The sequence below is a fragment of the Gallinula chloropus genome (assembly GCF_964237585.1).
Source record: "Gallinula chloropus genome assembly, chromosome: 13".
NCBI classification, from domain to species: Eukaryota; Metazoa; Chordata; class Aves; order Gruiformes; family Rallidae; genus Gallinula; species Gallinula chloropus.
Genome location: NC_140098.1, coordinates 16,996,639 through 17,020,245, shown reverse-complemented (window position 1 = coordinate 17,020,245; position 23,607 = coordinate 16,996,639). Strand labels below are relative to the sequence as shown.

The 23,607-nt window shown below is 39.2% G+C and overlaps 1 protein-coding gene across 1 annotated transcript; it reads right to left on the bottom strand.

Annotated features, from left to right (window-relative positions):
- Positions 1 to 722: 722 nt before the first annotated feature.
- MLYCD (malonyl-CoA decarboxylase) lies at positions 723 to 22,686 on the bottom strand. The gene is made up of 5 exons (XM_084269914.1): positions 22,097 to 22,686; positions 12,833 to 12,945; positions 11,449 to 11,605; positions 10,791 to 10,940; positions 723 to 2,108 (listed from the first exon to the last, which is right to left on the bottom strand). The coding sequence occupies exons 1-5, from the start codon at positions 22,646 to 22,648 to the stop codon at positions 1,575 to 1,577; spliced, it is 1,506 nt and encodes a 501-aa protein (XP_084126040.1). The 5' UTR covers positions 22,649 to 22,686; the 3' UTR covers positions 723 to 1,574.
- Positions 22,687 to 23,607: the final 921 nt, after the last annotated feature.

Below are 23,607 nucleotides of genomic sequence, written 5' to 3'. Positions count from 1 at the left end.
ACATAGAGAAAGCAGTGAGTAGTTTGTTCAGTCTGATATTTCTCCCTTGGACATACAGTTGTTCAATACCTGTGATCAACTTGTAGCGTTTCTTGAGGGTGAACCATAGACTTGAGCTTTAAAACCTGCCACATGAAGTGCTAAAAGACCATACAAACATTGGTTGTGCAGGCTACTTATGCTGACCACTGAGCCAAACACAAAAACTGACAATCACTCTGCAGTTACTTCCTCAGGCTGGCCAGGATGGAGTTCCCTGTTCCACGTCTCTCACTAGAATCCTTAATCCTTAGCTCTCCAGACAAGAATAAGGGAAATATAATCAAATAATCTTCAGATTTCTTTATACTGTATAGTGCACATTCAGCAAGCTACCCAGAGAAGGTGCAAAAAACCCAAGCCCAAAACTTACAGTAATATAATTGTGTCCAATTATATAACTTCATTTTAGAAGAAAGGCTAATTGGACACTTACAGCTTTCTTCATTCCTGTTTTCATATATGAGCAGGAACTCTTACCACCTTCAATTCCTCTGCATAATTCTTTTCTTGAAAACAGGACAAGAATTTGACCAGACACAGAATAAATCAGAAATTAAAAACCACATGAAATTCTGTTAGGATGGTCCTTCTGCTGTGGTGATGATGTTGTGATGCTGTTATCAAGGAGGGCTGTTAGGTGAAGGAAGGTACATGCTGAAATACACAAGACATGATTTATTGAGAAAATTGATTTTATTGGTTTAGAGGTCACACCTACCTCTTCATTTAAAAAAGCTCTTTATTAACTTAAAAAATTACCAGAGCCAAAGTATAATATGCACACTTGGAAACTTCTTGACTGATCCCTAGGTATTAGACTCTCATTCCCTTCTCCTGTTCGAACACTTCCTTCTTGCTCATTATATTTTAGCAGAAAAAAGCACAAATATAATACTACGTACCTGCTACATAGAGATCCTGATTTTTCAACAGTATTAATGCAGGCTTTTCCATGCTCCAGGCAAAGCAAGGATCCAGTGACATTTTTAATGGGTTTCAATAAGGAAAATACAGAGAGGTTTTACAGAGAGTTTTTGAGAGAGAACATATTATTAAAATAAAATTGCAGATTATTGGCTTGCAAATATATTTGACCAAAAATTTACCTTCATTCAGTACTTCTTTCCAGGTACTCTGGTGCTGCACTATTAGTATTATGATAAATAAGTGCAGCCCCTTTTGAGGACATGCTTTATACAGGCTTGTTTTCAATGGAAAAGCTCAAGTGCTTTGCATTCAAGTTACCACTGAGGTATAACTGACTGGGAGAATTTTACTCACCCTTTAAAATACATACCCCCAACCCATGTGCACGTAACAGATGTCTAGAATTTACAGTGACTCAATCACAGCAAATCAGGGTTTGAATATATGGCAATACAAGCAAGACAGCTCATAATCTGGATAACTTGGCATCCTGCTGTGCTGAGGATATTTGCTTTATACCATTCACATTTAAATACAGACCCTGCAAAATATTACAGCTCTTTATTGGTGAGGAACACTTTTTTCTGAGTTTTCATGATATTTAATCAAAGCTTGCTATTTTGCTGGAACTGAGACACCAAGGAAAGAACCTGCTCAGAGGCTTTGATTTGTTTAGTCCCCAGGTATGCTGCACTATTACTGGCTGTATCCTCTAGGAAGTACCGGTAGTTTACCATCATGCCACAGGAAGCAGCAATGCCCCGAGGGCTGGTGTCCCCCATCCAGTTTATCCTCCACATCACTGAACCGTTCTGCAGATGAAAATTTGCTACTGGATTAAGAGCATAGCCACGATGCTTCTCTCCATACAAATACCAGGCACAGAGTCTCATAAACGGTGAATGAAGTGCTTTAACTAATTTTTCTGATCTCACCCACTCATTGTTATTTAAGAGTTTCTTTAGTGTTTCAGTAGTAGAGTCTCCTGTGATCTCAGAGATTTCTTGCCATTCAGATTCTGTAAAAAGTTCACTTCTTTCCAGTTCTTTGGTTTGGGAGGAGAGGAGACCAACGAGCCATTTTGTGAATCCTGGGATAGGTGAAAGAGTAGAAAATGCTTTTATCTGAGGAAGTTCTTTCTGCACACAAAAGGAGAGAAAAAAGAATTCGTGAGTTTTGTTACGACTGACAATGAGAAGTTTGAGTGAAAGAACAGCTGATACCCTTCACCTGATGTCAAGCAAAGACTTGGGATTCTGAGAATTAATTGATACATTAGACAAAAAAAAATATGTAGGTATCACCCTGGCAGTAACAGGTTAGTGACTAGAAAGCACTTGGAGAACAAAGAGAATTACAGTCCACACACCAGCTCTATAAAAGTACTTATGCTGCATGTACCAACACCCCGTTCTCATATATCACTTTATAGGCAGAAATAAACAAATGCAATCACATGCTATAAATAAGTTAATCAGAGAAATAAGACTTTTTCCTAAAAATAAACAAGTTTTCAATACATTTAAAATATAATTTATAATTTATTTTTCATATGTAACTTTTTTTTTTAATCAGGGACATTTATTATTTCTGTCTATTATAAAATCAAGAGGTACAATTTCTAGCTTTTAACAGAAAGAAGTATTTCCTGAAGTTTTGAAAGAACTTTTCTCCACATTTCTTCACACAGGCCAGCTACTTTTCATGCTATTCCCAAACTATAAACTACACTGTCAAAATAGCAAGATAAGAAATAGAAACCTCCAGTTAAAAAAGAAAAAATCACAGTGTTTAATACTTGTTTTAACAAAACAAAACTTCTGCTAATTTAGGAGTAAAAACTGTTAACTATGAAAATATATAAAGCAAAAAAACATACATAAGGAAAACTGTGTGTTAGTTTTGAGGCATGCCAATGTGAAGAATAGAGATGGTTGTTAAACTCACTGCCACTTGGAGTTAACAAAAATTACACCAGTCAACTCTGCTGAAGGGAGGGGGGGTGGTCACAAGGAAGAGAGGAAAGTGTTGTTTTAATTACTGTTCACATAGGAAGAAGTGGTAAGAACCACATTTATCAACATTACAGCAGCGTCTTAATGTCAACAGAAAATTGTCTTTAAATGACTACAAAATGCATTTTTTTCTACTCTGAGTATTACAGAGATAACCATTAAAAAGTCATCACTGCTCAGATCCTACCTGACACTAGCAAATGGTAATGGCACGCTTGCTGCTAGCTGGGCTGCATCACACCTGCGCTGCGGCAGCCCCAGGTACCGCGGTGCCCCAGCCAGGCTGCCATCTGCATTCTGCTCCATGAGGATGGGGAAGGCAGGGAGTGCAGGGCTGGCACACCTCTGATTGGAGCCAAGCATCATTTCTAGTAACTCTGATAACTACAATAATATTCAGGAGGTTATTTACAACGTTTCTCCTTCCCACACAGAGCTTCCCAAACAGCTTATTGCTGTTCTGCTTGCTGGCTTCCAGCACTGTGATACATGAACCAGTGCAGATCTACCACCTCTTCAGTTTTGTCACTTCTAATTGCATAAACTGAATCATCACACTCATTCCCCTGATCTGCAGTTCTCAGACTATTACACAGATACGTAAGTCAAAGAATTCTTTTGGGACCAGACAAGAACAAGGAAGGCAGGCCAAGTTACAAAGAAACACCACATTTCATCTCCTCAGTGGACTGAATAAAGCAAAAAAGCAAATTATTTCAGAAGACCACTCATTTCAGTATGTTACTGAACAAAAGAGCCATTTATGTAATCAGAGAAACCAGGAGATCCTGTCATATTCTCAATTGTGATAGCTACCATGGTCAGATAATGCAATACTAGCACAGAATTGATTTCCTGTGACTTTTTCAAGTCTCCACTAAAGGACATGACAATATTTTAAGAGTAATTATGAAGCATCTGTAACAAGATCTGTGAAATACAATTATCAGGTTTCATCACGTGTGCATTTCATAGAAGAAAAATATTTTCTGGAAAAATCTTTTGTTTCCTGACCTCACAATAAATACTTCCCCATGAATATATAGAACATTTATCCACAAATCAACTCAAAATCACTTTATAAATATATGAGTATAGAATCAAATGCACTCAGTAAATCTTCCTTTGATCACCTTTCACCCACCTCATGTTAGAGTTTCTCAATAGAGGCATATACCTAATAATCCCATTTGGAATCCACTTTTCTTTAAAGCAGCAGGATCTTAATTAGTATGGCTCTACTCAGATGCCCCCTTGTCAGCTACACTTTCGTTGATTGAACACTAGTTCCCACCAAAGACAACGCTATTAGCACAAAACCACATAGTGCCTGGAGAAGGAAGAGGGAGAAAGATGGCACAGAAGTGAATTTCTAAAGGCTACTGGAAAAATAACATCAAGGTATTTGTTCCTGGAGAAAAAGCTGATAGCTTTCAGGTTTGTCAAGATGGTATCAAGCAGCACCACTTGCTACCTTCATTTCTCCATCAGCACACTGAAAGCTGACCAGTGGTGACTACTGTGACCAGCTGTAGTGTAGCTGCTGAGACAGTCTGCTGTCAAGTAATCTGACCTTTTGTATGTCAGCTGTTATTGCAGCTAGATGAATTTCTGCCCAGAAGGGAGGGCCACAACTGCCTTCTGAAGATTCAATGACCCAGTACCCTTCTGCCTGTCCATGCAATAATGATGGATGACAACTCAGCAACTGTCTAGGATGTGACAGAGCTGCAAATGAACCTTAAGGTACAGAAACACAAACCTGTAATCTATAATGAGAAGTACCCTTCTCATGTCAGCAGCAAGCTCCCCCCAGAAGGCACTGGATTTCAAAATGGGGCTTCATTCTTCTGTGTCTTCATTCCCAGTTGTGCTTTAACATTCATCTTTAGTCCATAACACAGAGAACACAAGATAGGGAGAAATCGGTGAAAGTTTTCAAATTAATGACCTAGCAATGAGAAATCCTAGATGTGCTGCTAGAGGGAGTACAGATGTTACTACTGTTCAGCAGAGTGAAAAAGGAGAAGAAAAAAAAGAGAAGGTTGTTAGAGGCTATTTTCCTCTAGGTAAGGATTCAAGGAGTACAGGATATGTTTCTTTTTCACCTGAAGATGGGATTATCTTCCTTACAGGCTTTCCTTTTTTTCTAGCTGTATTACTCATCCAATAAAAAAGACAGTGCCTTTGAGAATATATTGCTTAGGTCTCTCTCATTAATTCTTCACAGACGTTTGGGGTTAAAATCTGAGAGGGAAAGAAGGAAAGTAATGCTGAAATTTGAGAAGCAGAAACTCTTCTTTCTGCTGAAAGCAAATTGGACCAAGAGAAAAGGCTGCTTACCACAAAGTCATGTCTGGAAGGGAACTCTTTGGCACCATGTCTGCTAATAAAGCACAGTGTTTGAAAAGACTATTTTGCTACTAAACAGAGCTAACAAACAGGGCTTTTCACTCAGGAGCTGAGCCATGCCCACTGCTTCCACAAGGTAACAATTCCAATCTCATCTCGCAGCTTGCAGAGCTGAGAGAGCAACCCTACACCATCCCTGATGAGAAAAGTGAGAATGAAGGCTTTTTTCCCATATTTGTGTATTAATAAAAAGCACTGCAGAGTTAAGTGAAGTAACTGGCATTTTGCTTCCTTGTGATGTTGACTGCTCTTTGTTTATCATTCACTTTCAGGAGTGACCTGTTCACCAAGCCCAGCCCAAAATATTTATCAGGAAGTTGCTAGTTCCTACTCTATTAACAACTTCAAAATGGGAAATTGTGCATATTTTTTACTTCTTAGGACAGATAAGACATGGGAAAATGACCCCATTTTGAAGCTACAGTACAGACTACTACATATCTGATAAATGCTTGAGTTTAGGAGCTTATCTGAGGCAGCCATTTCTTGTCGGAAAAATAAATAGATGCAGGGAAGTGTCCTCATTTATGTTGTTGCTAAACTGATGTGCTAGTTTCTAAGGCTATTGGTGGAGATCCATTAATGTTTATTTTCTTGTCAGAAACCCACACACCATTAAGAAACAGCTGCTCATTTTGTTTTGGGGGAGATTTCTGGGTTTGGTTGTCGTTTTGGTTTGGTTTTTTTCATTGCAGAAGAGTGCAGATCTCTCCTATTATCCGTATCTCATCTGAAACTGTCTTGCTGTCTGAAAGCTGTAGTCCAAGGTCACATTTTTCATCAATGAAAGCAAAGCCTGTTTTGGAAATTATGATCTCCCCAGGTCACCTAGATCAAATTAAGGTAGCAATTATCAACAGCCCAACCAGAAAGCTAAAATCTGCCACCAATTGTTAAGCATTCAATTGAGTCACACAGCAGCTATCAGTTTTCTCCCCCAAATGCCACAGGCTATAAAATTCTAAGCAGTTTTCTCAAAGGCTTCACCACAGTTATCTGTGTCTGTCATCTGCAGACTGAATTGCTATGATGTACCTTCTACAGAGCTACAGACCATTTAGAATGACTATAAACACATTCTGAATTAAGTGTCTGTCTAATGAGAAATCTATCTGTCTGCACACTCACCAGCACCTATCAGCTTGCTAGAAATGCATCTGCCTGCTTGTTTCCCAGCACCCAATTTGGGGTTTGTTTGTTTTCTTACTAGTTGTCTCACATTGTTTCAGAATCCAATTCATTTCTGGGAGCAATACAAGCTTACATTTAAGAAATACAAGGTATTATTTCTGTTGTCTGTTCTCTGCTTTATACACATTAATATAACCAAGAGACTACACAGAATGCATAGACAGCCTATTCTCAGACTTGTACAAGAGAGAACTGGGACCAAAGTGGTACCAGGGGACTAACGAATTCATCCCACTGCCAGCCCAAAAATAACCCAAGCAGGAGATGCTCAGATAACAATAAAAGCCTGTTTATAAAACCCTTCTAAATTACTTGTGTAACAAAACCTTTGTCAAGCAACTATCAAAAAAGAAAAATCTCCTATTTAGGGCAGTGTAGGTTCTCCCAGGATGTCCTTTGTGTGTGATACAAGCTACATCCCTATGGTCCTATTCTGATCTCTGCTATATCCCTTCCCTTTACCCAATTATACTGCAATACCTGTGGCAAATGCCAAACCATAATGTCTAGGTAGAGATTAAGGATTCAAACTGCTAACTGTGCACGTATAAAGAGATGAAACTGAGGACCCATTTCTGTGACTCAACTTCATACGTCCTCCATCTGCTTAAATTAGTGAAAGACTCAAAAGCAGGGGCCATTAACTTCTGTGCAGTGCCTCAAACTAACAGTGCTTAACATTGAGAGTTGTAATCTTTGCCAGAGCCTCTACTGCTGCAGTTTTCCTAACAGTCCTAATAAAATGCCATTTGCAAGAAATACTTTCATGAGGGAATCTGTACTTGACATTCTTTGAAGGTTAGAAGAGCTACCCTACACATGTTCTTCTTCAGCAGTGTATGTGACCCGTTCAGGCTAATTAGGAAGAAGATTTCTAAAAAATTAAACTCTATCTTAATTGTCCATTAATAAGATTTTAACAAATCTGATACTAATGGAATTTATAGACCTAACTTTATAGTGTAGATACCTACTAGATCAATGTTTCAGTACAGTTTTTAAAAAACCTCACCAAGTAAAGGCATCAATGGGGAGAAAAAAAGATTGACTATTAGCATATTTCCAACTTAGTGCATGCCTTTTTCTGATCTAATGATATACATTCATGACAGGTCCAATTTGGAGTGTTCCTTATGAAGAATGACAGCTGAGAATTCAGTTTTGAGGTTACGATGGCACTTACAAGTAGAAGTGTCAGAGCAGGTTAAGTTAAGGCAAAGTCAGATAAAGGACTTTCAGTAGATGATAAAAAAAAAAAGTTTTAAGAGTTTGCAGTGCCTTGGGAAAATACAAATCAAATAACATTCTGAGGATCAAACAGATGTCCACAAAAGTTAACTCAAACAAATGGCAAGTTATAAAAATGTATTAATGATCAACGATTCAAATATATTGAGAAACAAAATCCTCAATGCCTTCAAACAGCCTACTCTTCCCAAAGGATTTTATTATCAGTTAAATAAAAAAGTCTCAACTTCTGTAACCTGGAACACTTGGTGATTTAACAGCACTTTAAATAAAGATTTGTTTATTGCAAAGCCATTCAAAGGTTATATTAAAAAATCCTCTTCCTATCAGAGACCTCAACAATCTATTTTTTCAAAGGCTGCTGGAAGCTTGCTTAATGAGCTGTAATTCTTGACCCAATATTTTTTTTGCTGAGGTTATATTGTTTCAGCTTCTGTCACCAAGTCAACTCAGCACTACTGCTATATCATTTGTCCCTTTTAAAGTAAGTGACTATAATGCTGCTCCAAAGAATTATGTCCAGCCTGAACACAGGCAACCTTGTAAAGTCCTTTCCTTAGACCTGACGAGAGCAAAAGAGAGCACATGTGTGCAATTAAAGCACTGGAGTAGGACTTCCAGATTCTGGGAGATGGGTAAAACAGACTGCCAAGAGTATTACTCATCATATACCCTGCCCCTGAACAATCTAACAATGTAGAAATTTCAGTGTTAAGTATTTTGAAGCTCCAATATGCATAGCTTCTCTCCACTGAACGGAGAAATCTCTGAGACTGAGTCACAACATCTACAACAGAAGTAGAATGACTAGGAATTACAGAAATACATCAAATAATTCTGGTAACAACAGTATGATGGTTAGGGTCACTTCAGAAGTAAAATATGCAATGGAAGATAGTTCTTACAGAATTCAAGACAATAAATTCAAGAACGTATATACTTTGGAATGAAGAGGAAGCAAGCATGAAGGACTGGGAAAGAAAAAATACTAACATCAAAGACTGGAAGAAAAACTACTGAAGAACCACATCCATCATGGATAGACACTCCTGGATTACCCTTTGTATCTTTTTTAGCCCTAAAATGGTATTCCAACAAAGTTTATCATTAAGAAAAGGAACGGTGTGGAGGTTATCATACCTTCAAAATATATAGATATAGAATAAATAGGCAGTTCAAGTTTTGCTACTTCACAGTCAACTAAGTACACGTCCAACTCACCCTATAAAACCTTACTGGCAACAGCACATTTTTCATAACAGCTTGAAGCAGTGTATAAATTTAAGTAGGGAGGAAGACCTCCACCTTTGGCATGGTATGGAAAGCAATTAGCTTCGAATATTAAGTAAGTTATTTAAGCTCGAGGCAATCATTTTATGTTTAGAATGTATTTAAAGCCATCTCAGAAAAAGTGTTTCCTATTCATCAAGCATTTGATGAATACTGAAGGACTGGAATTTATAACATTGAAATGTAGAAATTTTATCTTAAGCATAAATAAGAAACATATTCTTCTCTTGGATGCATCAAATTTTAGAACTTGCAAATAAGTTACCTCAATATGGCATGTCTGTTTCCCTTCATAACTCACTCATAACTTCTCTAGTGTTGTAAGCAATTTAGTGATGGACAAATACGCTGTCAATAGGGTTATTTTATGAGAGCAACTCAATTATCCAGAAATTATTTTTCAGATGTGAAAGCAGATAACTCCGTGAATTTATTCCAACTTCCCCTCAGTCAAGATCAGACAGATGGCACAGCCTAATTATACCTGGACTACTGCACTTTAGACAATTAATCTAAATGCCATTCCAAAAGCAAGAAGCAACAACATTCAGCCAAAATATCCATTAAAAATAAAATAAAAAACTTCATAGCAGCCAGCTATGATTCAGCAGATGACTGATCGATCATTTTGTAGCAGTAGAAATTTGGTGCATCAGATTTTCAGTTATTTTTATAAGTAGAACTGAAGTTCTGAATCACAGATAATTTCTAGACATCGTTACTAACCCAGATGTTGGAACAAATCATATAATCACAAGTAGTGATCATTACTTTTAAGTGGTAGTTTTGTTAATAATTTAAATAAAGACTTTTAAATTACGTACTCAAAGACAGAAATATGAGTCTTTCACACCACTCTGTATACAAATGAATGCATTGTCATTCTTTTCTCCAGTTCCTTGGAAGAAGATTCAACAAGAAGTTCTAAAACCACTCACAACAATGCCACAGCATGCAATGATCTACATAAAATCACAGAACTGACTTGCATAAGGAAACTGATTCCTGTGACTTTCAAACGTTAAAGACTTCTTTACTACATTGCTAGAAATCCCTGGGCAAAGAAATCTATCTCCTTTTTTTTTTTTAAACAGACATATTCAAGCATGCAAACTGCACATGTAACTAGTGGCAATTCAATGTACCAAACAATGAAACTAATTAATTAATGTAAAGGAATTGTTTTTGTTGCTTGAAGAGCTTAAGATTTTAAAAAAGGAACAGTCAGGTACACTGAAGAGAGAAAATGTTGATCGCAGGCGTGGAAGGGAGCCGGTTAGCATGTATTAACAGTGCCTCACCCACTCATCTGAGAGACAGCAGTGAATCACATAACACCCTACACTGCAAAATCCATCTATATTAAAGCTATCTACAATGGAACTGTATTAATTTGACTTTTAAACAATCTATACACATGATTAGGCACACTAATTCACACAGCACATGCCAATCGTGTAACAGTATCTACAGCTGACAGACATTAACCAGTGGCAGAAAATGTTCTTCCAACTCTTTTTCTATCTTCAAAGGCTGACCTGGGAAGAAGCTCCAGGTATAGAGGAAGAACTAGCATCTCCTTGCCTTGAGCCATGACACAACATGGAAACTAAAAGGAAGCACATTGGCCAAACAGCATCTTAACTACACCCTAAGTACACCTACCTGCAGCTCTTTTACAACGCGTTTGATGAGGTAAGTCCCAAGTTCCACCCCCTGCAGTCCCTGCTGAGTCAAACTGATTGAGTAGAAAATTGCTGTTGTAATTTTGTCTGTATCTTCTGTTTCTAAGGGCGGCACTTCTCTCACTATGGCCTGGGGAAATAAGAATCATATAAAAAAGAGTCAGTAGTAGTTATTATCATCAATGTGGGGGAGGGTACCTTTCTTTTTACCTTTTAAATGTGTTAACACTTTTCCCCACTGTTTTAATTCATTACCCTCTGTGAGAAACAACAAAAACCTAATCAAAAGGTAAAAAGAAGAGCTCCTTATCCATTAACAAGTGCAGGAAATAATTGTAACGTGGTTTACAATTTTCAGAAATAATGGCAACTGCTTTGAAGTTTTAATCTTGTTATCTTTTCTTATATATTCCTCATCTTTTCTTCCTCTCCTTGCACTTGAACAAACTCCAAGATTTCAAGTTACATAAAACAGCAGATATTCTGAATATCCCTTTTTAAGTGCTGATTCTCTCATTTCTTTAAAGAAAAATGAAGCAAAACCAAATGTTCTCAAATTATAGGGAATTACAAATTTTAAAAGAAGTACATTGCAATTAGGGCACTTTGCCAAGTACCAAATGCATCAGTGACTGTACCTGGATGCTGCTGGAGATGTCACTGGTTAGTGCAACATGCAACACTATCAATGGTTCACCAGGGATTGCACAGTGAGAAAAATAGTAGCATCTTCTATATGAGCCAACACGACGCTTCATATCAACCCAGTTTCTAACAGGATGCACAGCTTCAGAGCTCAATGAGAAAGAAAAAAAGAAGAGGAAAATTATGGATTTTTTTCATTTAAAAACAGAGGTCAGCTGCCAACCCTACAAGCTCTATACTTTTCCCATTGATGACAGTAACAAAACTCTCCAATCAAAAAAGGAGAATCAGGCTGTAAGTGAAACATGTAAAATTCATCAGCAAACTGTGACAAAGTAGATTGTGAAGGTGTATTGCATGTCCACGTTCTCTAGTTTCCTCTGGGATGTGGTTATTACATACGTGAGATTTCACTTGCTCTTTCTGTCCAGTTTAGGATATACAATTGAGGATTAAGTCATTGAATGAGTCTGAGCACACTGCTATGGAGTTAAGTTCTCCCTAGCTCTGAAGAGTCTGCTAGCACTCTCAAAGTCATGTCTTCAACTAATCATTCAAAATAATGTTTTCTCTATTACATACTGGAAGTCTAGTCTGTTTGCCAAAATACCTTGAAGAATAAGTAAATATTAATAATTACTTTTATTTTTTAAATCTGGCTTGTATAGGATCTCTTTGCGTCATCAAAATTTAAATTATGTACTTCCAAAACTCTTCAGAGATTCATTATTCCTCAATATTTTAATATACCAAAATGACACCCAATGTAACTTTAATTTAGTCATCTTCAGCTCCATCACAACACTGAACATTTAACAGGAATTCAGAAATAAATGTTGTAGATTTTAAGGGATGTTTACAAAACCCAAAGTGCTCTACTACATACAGTTTACAAGTGATTCTGTGCCTCTCACTACAATAGAAGCAAAACATGTTAAATGTTGGGCACCCCATGATGCATCAGACTTCAATATTGATTCTCCACCCAAACTGTTAGTGCAGATTAAGGGGAGAAAGTGGCAGTGATGATGGAGGCAGCACCTGTGAGAGGAAAGGGAGAGCAAGAAGGCAGTGCTGCAAGAGTTTGGGTTTGTGGAATTAACAGCAGCACCTCTGGGAAGAGTAACTGAGAAGGCTTGAAGACACAGTCTACAAGTGCAGCTCGTGTGAGCTAAAGGATCAAATTATGGGACGAATTATTCCCTTCACCATTACTTAATTCAGTTTTTAAAGTGTGCTCTTTAGTGTGTTAAATGCAACTATTCCTTAATTATACTTTACCTACGGTTCAGCATTGAAAAACAGAATCCAGAAAACAGTAGATCTGTGCAGCCACACGCCTTTTATCACCAAGCCATAGAAACTTCTACCACTTACTCACTAATTTTCTGGAGTACTTCACAAGGTGATTGCCAAGTGACCCGTTCCAAGTTCAGGAATCCTGTGGAGAACCACTCAGAAAGCATGTTCTTCAGAACTCCATTCATTTCCTGCACACAGAAGAAAGGAGCTGCTAAATAAGCTAGGTAGAACACAGGACTGGGAGTAAAGATAACCTTGATTTTTAAACCTACAACACTGGTAGGTCCAAGAAAACTAATACATCTGTTTGAGAAGATTAACCACGTAACAGTTCAACATTCCTCACACTAAAACAATGAAAATGTTTGAAGACAGCATAGTAAACTGCAGACAGGGAAATGGAAGACAATACATAAGAATGCAGATGAAAAGCAGACAATAGGTAGAAGTATTTGAGCAGTCTTGACAATAAGGCTGTAGTTACACAGGTGCTCAGACTTAAATACCATGAAAAAAATGATGGGAAATTTGATGTAAACTAGGACTTGAATTTCACTATAATTTTCCACATCTGAATCTCTTCTAAGTATTCAGTAGTTCATGCCTGAGGAATGCTATTGGTATTAGCTTATTAAAACAGAACAACTCCCCAAACTGAAATTTTCCAATTCCTTACCATATTTTATTAGTCCCCTATACTTTATTAAACATTTTCCCCATTGCTCTTTATGGCAAAGATACAGACTAGCTCTTTACTCCTGCACATTCTTGAACACATCAGGCACATTTAGGCATCAGTGAGCTACAAAAATCACAACAGATTTGGAACAGAATGATATAAAATCAGAGTCAACTGTAATAAAAAATTCATTATTATGAGGAATGTTTCAAAAAGTGTTTGATATTTCCTACAAATTCCTGCTGCCCATATTATAAGATTTTCCTAAAACTCTTTGAATTTCAAAAGTATTGTTGGATTCACAGATTGAATATTCTTTAGAGAGATTCTAGAGCATTTTTTTTTACATTTGTTTTTATAGAGGACATAGTTTGATATCAGCACCAATTTACCAACAGCCTAATCAGAAGCACAGGCTTACCTGAAACTAACTTAATAACCGTTTACTTAGAAATAAAAACTCTTCACCTTCTATTCTGACCTTTCTTACATAGCCACTGCTGTACATAAAATAGCAAAAAATTACACTCCAATGTATTTTAGCCAGATACATTTAACCAAAACAACAGGAAAAAAACATATGAATCCATCAAAAAAACCACTTAGGACTTAAAACATCTTTCCACGGCTCAGATGTAACCTCAGGACTTTCATAGAAAAGTAAAAATATTTTCCATTGTAACCTAACAAAGATGAAAGTTGTAGAGGTACTTATCAAGAGACACACAGCAGAGAAGGTTCCTGTTGGCAAAAGTAACTACTACAGTATTCCAAGATTGAAAAAAGGACAGTTTTATTCTTTAACTTGCCATACTAGAAAAACCTAAGTTTTCAAACCCTGACTACACTTGCAACCAACTGTGAACACATATTCAATCTACACCAATCCACCCTAACTTAGAATTAAATTAACTTCTTCCATAAAAGCTCCTAAATGGCCAGAGTCATGAGTCTGCAGGGCACACCTGTAACAAGTCTTTACCATACCTGAAGCTCGGAGTCAATTTTTCCTTCAGTTTCCCTACTCCCTTCCACACTTACAAAGCTGTGTTAGTAAAACAAATAAGCTTTTGTTTGACATCTATCTTTGTTTACACAGAAAGGGCTACTCTTTCTAGAAGAAAACAGTCATTGCCAGCATAGAACAATTTCTGTCATGTATAAAGATTTTATGCTATCTTTGTATCTTTTTTTTGGTAGCATCCTCCAAAACATAAGAGGAGCTAATTTATTGAAGCATAAATTAGCATATACTTCAAATAATGAAAATGTCAATTGCATTGTTCCAACTACAGGGAGTATCCATGCACTATTCCATGAGGTCAAGCCTCTCAAGATTTGTAAATTAGGTTTTGGTTAGGTCTTTCTCAGGAGAGATCTCTTTCAGTTACATAATAAACTGTGCTGAATGTCCTTTGCAAATTGTACTTCCACCTGCAGTTGTAGGACAAGGCTGAACAAAGCCTTGATATCCTAGTGTTAAATGAATATGAAACTGAAATAATAATAGAAAAATTCTCCCTAAGTACATTTATAGGATAACCAATCTCCACTGGAGAGAAGTGGAGAGGCAAATGGAAGGAATGTAACGCATGGCACCAGCATAAAGAGAAACATCTAGAAAAAAATACACCTATGTGACTATCTGCAACAAGTGCCACTGAGAGAAATGAGGGGTCACACTACAGGAAATCCACCCCAGGAATGGACAGTCTTCCCAATTTCTCACTGAGGCTTTGATAAAAACACTCCAGCCTTCTCTGTCTCAAGGAAACATTATCCTCCAGAAGAGTAGTGGGTGCTGGGGGAGGAAGTACCGAACAGATGACATTAAAAAAGGACCAGATTAACTATGCAAAAACTTTGCAGGTAGGATAGTTAAGGGGGCTGTGTGAAGTGTACTCAATGGATCTGTTGCATGTTTATAGCAGCCCAGTGTGATGATTTGGGGTTCTTACAGGACACGTATCTTAAACCTGTACTGTCTTACTACCTCAGAAGAGACTGTTGCTGTAATATGAAAAGTGCATAATTACTGCTGGCTCAGGGCACCACAACACTTGATGCAGTCTGAGAATGCATCACTCAACTGCAGCTAGAGCAGCTGTCATCTATACAGGCAAAACAGGGTTTGCTGGCACTTCTGGGCTAGTGGGTTAAAGAGAAAGCAGCAGTTAAAGTAAGCTGTGCTGAGAAGAGCCCAAAACTGTCCACACAACAGCATTTATAAAAAGGGCTCTTTCTGGCATGGCTAAAACACACAGGAATTCCAACTCCTGGGAAGTACAGGAGCAGGTACTGGCCTGCAGTCTCAGGAAGGCTTGCATCAACAGTTTTCCTAGAAAAAAAAGCTGAGTTTTAGTTCAAATACTCTCTCATACACGGATTTGTCTGTATTCCTTTTTTCCAATGCATTTTTCATCTCAAACTGTAGAGGTCTAAATGTTCTAAATAAATATATTCTGATTGTTTTGTTTCTTCTGGCTTTAAGGTACTTCCCCTGCGAATCCTTGTTTCTGCACAGCTCTGAAGTTTTTAGAAAACAACCATAAATCATTCTGGTCAAATATCCCTTGGTGTAGTGAAAGCCTCTGCCTACTCCAGGAGTGCTTGCTTTGTTTTCTTTCGTAAGGGCACACCATAAGCCAGGAAAATAAGCTAGAGTTGTCAGATCTGGGGTCAAACAAACAGATTCCTACGGCTGTCCTGTCATCCATCTGTTTTCTGGAACACCATTTCAAGCTGCAGTCTAGCAGCTAGGAGGGAAAACTGCTGATGGCTGCACTCCTGCTCCTCATTATTTTGAACACACTGCTCTGCATCCATTGGCAGGAACACGGCTCAGATGGCGACAAGTGACTTGGGAGCAAGCCAGTTAGACTGTATGGGTACCAGGAGGAGTGAAAAACACAGGAATCGGATGAACTTTGCTTCTCTGAATCACCTCCAGGTCCATGTTCCACACCATGGGACATGCTGATGCCCAACTGAACTGCAGGCTAGTTTTCAAGATGCAGAACTATTTTAGGTCCAAGATACAGGTGTATAAAAGCAATGCCTTTGTAAGCAAAGAAGAAAGTGAAGCAGCTGTGTTCTCAGTAATGTTTTGGGAAGAAAGGAATCTTGTTTATGGAGAATTACAACTCAATTCAAATGAGCTGGCAGCTGTAAATATTAATGCTTTATAAAACAACAGGGCAGCATGTAGGGCAAAGAATAAGAATAGTTCCAGCTGGAAGGGACTTACAGTGATCTAGTCCAACTGCAACTGCGTATGCTGACAAAACTGAGTGCAGAAAGACACAAAACACTTTATCCTCCCCAAAACTGTGTTTCATTTAAGTCATCTGAGCAAAATTCGGGGTTGTGTTTAATATCACAGTCTACACTAAGTTTCTGAAAGGCTTGTCTCCAACAACAACAGTATCCTGTTAGGTTCTCTGATTTTGTAAATTTAGTCATAAATAAATTCTTATTTTCATTTCAGAGGCCTTTCTAGTCCTAAAATTACACATCCAACATTCCATTTAAAAGAAAAAATAAAGCACACATTTATTATTGAGCATCTCAATTTTACTGATTAGTATTTATAATTACCAGCTACACATCAGCTTCTATCAGACAAATATAATAAATTGTGATTTTTATTTGGGTTTTTCATTCCATGTTCCTACTACAAGACAGCAAATTACAGGCTTTTTGATCTTCACATCAGCCCCCTATTTATTGGGCAACAAATGGGAAAACTATTATGGAAAACAAATTTTTTTTTTTATTTTTTTAAGAAAAAAATGCCTCTCTGATGAGGGAACTGTTTCAATTTCCATCTCAAATTACTAAAAAATTAAATACCCTTCACAATTAAAATTCATATGCAGATATTTACAGATAAACACAATATGAAACAGCAGTAACACTCCATGCATGTCAAACAGATGGCTCAGTTATTGTTAGCTGCTGGTTAGGTAGCTGACAAGGCTACAAGAGAATTATTCTGCCAGCCCCACAAGAGCCAAATTTTTACTTTGGCTTTGGAAAGGTTGAAGTTTTTGACTTGATTTGCTTCATTTGGCCATCCTGACTCACAGACACACTCTGATATCACCACGTGTTTAAAAATGCCTTTGGGTTTTTTGCAAATTAGCTTCAAAATACAGATAGAGAAAAGCCTTGGTGAGATACTGAAAATATCCCCATCAGCAAAATGAGATTCAATAGTGACACAAATAAAAGGAGAATGTTTTTCTGCCTTTTTTTACTGCCAATAGTAATTACTGCAGTGGCACTGGTAGCGCTGAAAACTTCCCTGGCTTTTGTGCTTTATATTGTTTGATGACTTTTTCCATTAAAAAAACTTATTTCCCTTCCCCCCAGTTTTGCTCATTTATACAATAAATGTGCACAAGCATTTCCAAGTGACTTAATAACCTGTATGTGTTATTTTCCTGTAATCTACTGAGCAAACACAAAGGGAAATGGTGCATCAACCAATATCTAACAGTCTAAGCTGCTTCTGTGTTGATACATTTAGAGAAAATAGAAAAATATTTTATATTTACAACACAGCAGTGAGCAATCCTTGCTTTAATAGGTCTTTCAAAATGCAAAGTAAAAACTAAGGACTGTCTAAGAAATATTTTAGACAGTTTGGGCCAAACCAAAATCCCAGCAGGCCATATAATGCATTCTGCCATTCTCCTCCAGCATCAGGAACATCCATTTCATTTTATTTCCATGTTTCCTTGTCAGTGCAGATAGAAATACTCAGAGGTTATAAAATTCTTGTTTGCCTTTATGTATGTTGGAATTTAAAACAAATCCACATTCCTGAAATGGCTACACAGGACTTCTGATAATAGCAAACACTTTTTTCATAGAAAATCTTCTCCCTTTCAGTTGTTTTTCCAGTTAAGGATTTCTTAGATCTTTAAAGCAACTGTTTCAATATTTAGATTATCCATATGTATGTTTCACCTGAGTGAACAGACACTCTAGTCCATTGACAAATCCTTGTCAATGACAGCACAGATCTTTCAAGGCAGTAAATAATGGTTGAAATAAGTACATCCTTCTGAGGATGGATGTAGGTAAGTCATCCATCACCCCAATATGTCCCCTTCCCAAAAAGCCTACACACTAAATATTCTCCCCTAAACCCTCTCCTACCATTTCCAATTCCTCTAACAAAAATTAACACCATTTTTATCCCTGATTATATGGAGGCCACTGTTGAAATCAGTGAGAAAGCTTTAAGAAAGAAAAATAATTCAAGGAAAAGTCCAATGTTAGGTCCTTGATGTGTTTAGGAGTGGCTGCTATGAGGGGAAAAAATACCCCCAAAAAAAGGGTATTTGTTTTTTTTCTTGTAGGCTAATACAAGCACAGCATTGCAGATACACTCCAACTACTGCTTAATTATGGAAGCAGGTTTATTTATAAATCAATTTGACAAAAATGCTATCTTTTCATTACCTTTTGCCAGCAACTTGAACCTTGCTCTGACTTTCAATAAATCATATGGAAAGATGAAGTGTATTTTAAAAGCAATAGTTGAATGATTTGCTACCTGAAATAATAATGCTGTGAATTTTTCACCAGAGTCCATATTTCAAATGCTGAACCTGGGTAAGCAAACAAAATATTAAAAAAAATCCCCAGAGGAAAATACTAGCACAGAAAAAGCAGCACTGCAGCTGAGAGGGTTCTGAGCAGTAAGAGGAAGATCCACACTCAGGAAACAGGTTTCCAGCAAATTTCACTCAGTGCCATGCAAGGGCTCATCAGAAAATCAATTCATTTATAAACACACTGGAAAATGTGTGTGTCCTTTGGTGGAAGGAACAGAACACATGAAAAGAATGTAAGAGAGGAAAAAGTTTCAAACAGCATCATGAAAAAGAATTAGGTCCAGCTTTTCTGTAATTTACCTTTTAAAACAATGTATTATGTGCCAGTGCTCTTTGCTTCTTCTTAAATAGTTCTTTTTAAAACATTTTATGATGCTTTTAATAGTCATTGATTCATATGCTTAATAGAAAACCAACCTCTGGGACAGATAATGAAGAAAAAATTATCTCCACCATATGTTCTCTATATTTTTGGTGGACTCTTTGGAAAAAAAGGCTGTATAGCTTCAGAAGTAAAGTTTGTCACTAAATTCTTGCCATATGATTATCAAAAAACTTGTGTCAAAAGTATTCATCATCTTCTACATATGTCATAGTAAATGTCTTTCTGTGGATAACAACTTGTTACTGAGGATACCTGTAATTTTTCTGTCTTGCTTTAGATGACAATTCTGCCTTCTAATAACTTAAATATAAACTAAACCTTATTTGCAGCATGTTCCTTTTCTTTGCACAATCCATCATTTTAAGTATTTCCAATGTATTCTTCAAGGTTTATGTTCAGGACCTATAGAATTCTTCCAGTAAGGTAGTCACCATTCTTCTCAATTTCTTATGTCAGCTTTTTCAACCCAATTTGCCTTACATTGGATCCTGACAGCTCAGCACTATGACTTCTGGTTTAATGGTCACTGATAAAATACTTCAGTGACTTCAATGCTCAGAATCTTTACAAGTCTAATACTGAGACACAGTTTGGCACACAGCTAGGCACATGTCATAAAACCAAAGTTAGTTAGGCATTCACATTTCTTTATATACTTTAAATATTAATTCAACTTAAGAGGTGATTTATGAAAGACAACTGAGGGCATTATGAAGATGTGTGTACTTAGAAGTAACTGAAGACAATAATGCACCAGTTTGCAGCACATCATCTATTTTTGCCAGTGATTCAGGAACAGTGAAACCAGTGAAGAAACAATCAGCAGGTAATTTGCATCTTCTTGTTTTAAAACAATACTCCTTAAGGAGTTCAGGCAGACAAGAATTCATCATATGCAATAGCTAATCCTGACATGTTAACATCTATCTCCAGTTCCAGAAGTCTTCTGTACCTTTTTGTCTCTTTCCTGCAGTCATGGAAACCAGCCAAGAAGGTCCCAAAACACATATTATATTCCAAGATCAGGTCTCTATTCAAGACTCAAGTTATTTCTTATGAAGGAAAAAAACCAACAGAGAAAAAAAAAAAAAAAAACCAACAAACCCTCTAACAAACCCTCCTCACCACCAAATCTATACCCTGTATATCTGCCATATATTTTTTCTCTCTTCTTGACCTTTAGCCTCTGAACAAGTGATACAGTATCTCACACCCAGGGCATAAGGTATCAAATGTAAGTGCCCTCACACCATTTCCTTGCAAACCACTGGCACCAGCTACTAATCAGCTCCATCACAGAGGCTGTCAAGACTTCCTGCTGGTTGGGTGTCCATAGTTATTCTGACACTCACTTGCAACAGAAACAAATAGCTTTTAAAGGCCAAGCAAGACATAACCTCTTTTCCAGGCAAGAATAGTGAAATAGCAGAGAGTTCTAGGACTTGTTTGCTGTGGAAAACAGATGAGAATGGCCTAAATCAAACTCCAAACTGAAAAGAAACAGTATCCAAGGTAAATTCTTAACAGTTGACAGAGTCACGAACAAAACCCAATGCGAGCCAGTTCTAGCTTAACCTCTCCTGGCTTATGTACTATCTATCACCAGCTCTCACTTTTAGAATACCACATTTGAAAAATAAAACTGATCAACAAGTGCACAAAGAAACTATGCAGAACTAAGCCCAGTCACGGGATGAAGCCAAACACAAAGAAAACAACTGGAGAAGACGTAACAGAATGTTTATGAGAGCCCTTTTATGGAAGCTTAGCTTTGCAGATAGTGTTTTCTTACTTTTAAATGGGTTTAGCACATTTCTGAACACACTGTAATATTTAATGCATGTACATTCAGCTGTTTTACACATTCCTATCCTGCTAAGTTTGCCTTCAGTCTGTTTTTACTTAAGAATCTTACCAATGCTGGTATGTGATGACCATAGTTAACTGACAGCACTGAAAACATCCTTTTCTTGTCAAATTTAACTTGTTTGTCGATACTCAGATACAAATTATGTTCAGTGCATCTGAACAACTTGCCATCTTCACTGCCTTCCAGGAAGCCCCATCAACTCCTGTCACTGGGATCTGCTACATGATTCCTTCCTCTGTACCCATGCCACCTTGCTGCACCACGTTCCACCTCGCCTATTTTCTACACACTACTGAGCTAAATCACAACAAACCCTTTCTCCTGTTGAAATTCGCTGTATTGACAGTACAGCTGCTATGTCACTGGTGGCCCTATAAGGGGCTCAGGAGTCACGCCACTACACACCACTCCTGCAATGAGTTCCAGACACAGCCTGACAGCCCCAATGTCAGCTGCATGATGTCATGCTGCATCTGCGCGGCACCTCCTCCCCTACCCTAACGCCAGCCCTTCTCAGCCCACAGCCCAGCCTCCAGCTGCCACCTCACTTCGGAAAGCCCATTACTTCATACCACAGGCCACTCCCCTCCCAAGATCTGTCAACAAAGCCAGCTCCACCGTGGGAAAGGGCTTCGCTTCAGTCACAAGACGAAGGCTCCACGTGAATCAGGTTCATAGGACACTTTTCAGCCCAACTCAGAGGCTCCAAGCGCAGGAAGTCCCTCCAGCCTCTCCCCGGCTGCCCTGCAGAGCCACCCACCCACCGCCCAGCCCTCACCTTGACATGAGGCCCGTCCACCGCCTTGGTCGCCAGCCCCTCCACCAGGTCGCCCCTCAGCTCCACCAGGAAGCGCAGCCCGCCCTCGAGGCGGCCCAGGTGCTGGAAGAGACCCCGGTACTGGGGGTTGAGGTAGTAGCGGAGCCGGTCCTCAGCCTGCAGCAGGGCCCCCAGCTCCCTCTGCTGCTCCCGGGCCTGCAGCACCTTGGTGCTGAACTCCGCCACCCGGCCATGGTCCACGCCGAAGTCGCGGGCCAAGCGGGTGAGGAGCTCGGCCCTGGGCGGCCCGGGCTCCAGGCCGCGGTAGTACCGCACGAACTCCGCGCTGCGTAGCTCCGCCGGAGGCGGCGCCTTCTCCTTGGTCTCGTAGGGCGGCAGAGGCGGCACGGAGCGACTCAGCAGCTCCTCCATGCCCGCGACAGAGGCGGAACTGCAGCTCGCCGGGCCCCGGCGCAGACCGGCCGCCACCGAGACGCGACGCGGCCCCCACGGCGCCGCCCAGGGCCCACGCAGGAAGGACCGCGGGCTCAGACACGGGCTCAGGCGGCTCATTCCGCGGCTCGCCTCTTGCGACAGCCCGGAAAACACCCTCCACCAGGACCAGGCCACGGCACCGCCTTGGTGGCCGTAGCGGGCGGTCTGATTGGCTGGCAGCGCAGACTGACAGCTCTCCTCGCCAATCGAAAGCCAGAAGAGTGTGGCAGGGTTGGGGGGTAGCGGCCGCCATCTTGAGCGTGGCGTGAACGAACGGGTCAGTGGGCTGTGAGCGGCGGCAGCGCATTTGTCTGGTGGCACGGACCTCTGTCTCTGCCATCATCGCACAGAGCTTTTCTGTCCCTGAGCATGCTTTCCTGTAGCCTTCACTGTACAACCCTTGGGCTCATGTATTTTTCTCACCTGTGGCTCCCATTTGCTCCCAAAGTCTCCCTCACAGGCACCTGCCTGTGCATGAGGGAGAAGCCTGAGGCGATGCCTTGACAGGGCATCACAGTGAACCTGTGGCCCTGGCAGAGTTCAGATGGCATCAAGTGTAGAAGTGAGGTTTTAAGGCTGCTGGCATCAAAAAAGGTTTATTCCCATGCTTTTAGGAGGTCAGCATGTTTGGGCTCTTGGAAGCCTGGCAGTGGTCGGAGTGGTGAAGGTACAGGGCTTATTTCACAAGCTCAGGAAGCCCGTGCCAGACCTCCTGGTATTTGGTCTGAAATAAATACAGAAAATTGCAAAATTTAACTCCGTAATGTGAAGACACATTTCTGTAGCAAAAAAGAAATGCAGTTATGAGCCCAAAATCCTCTAAAAAGCATCAGGACTATTCATGGACAAAGCTAAACAGACGCATACTGCTCCAAATCCAGTCTTAAAAAGATGTATTTGTCTCCTGACATCCCATGTGCCCTGCCATTACTATTGTTACTTGCCCATTAACCCAAGGAGAATACATAGGTTGGATCGATGTCAGTGAGATTAGAATTGAGCACCAATTGTTCTGACCTTTGGAAGCACAGGGAATT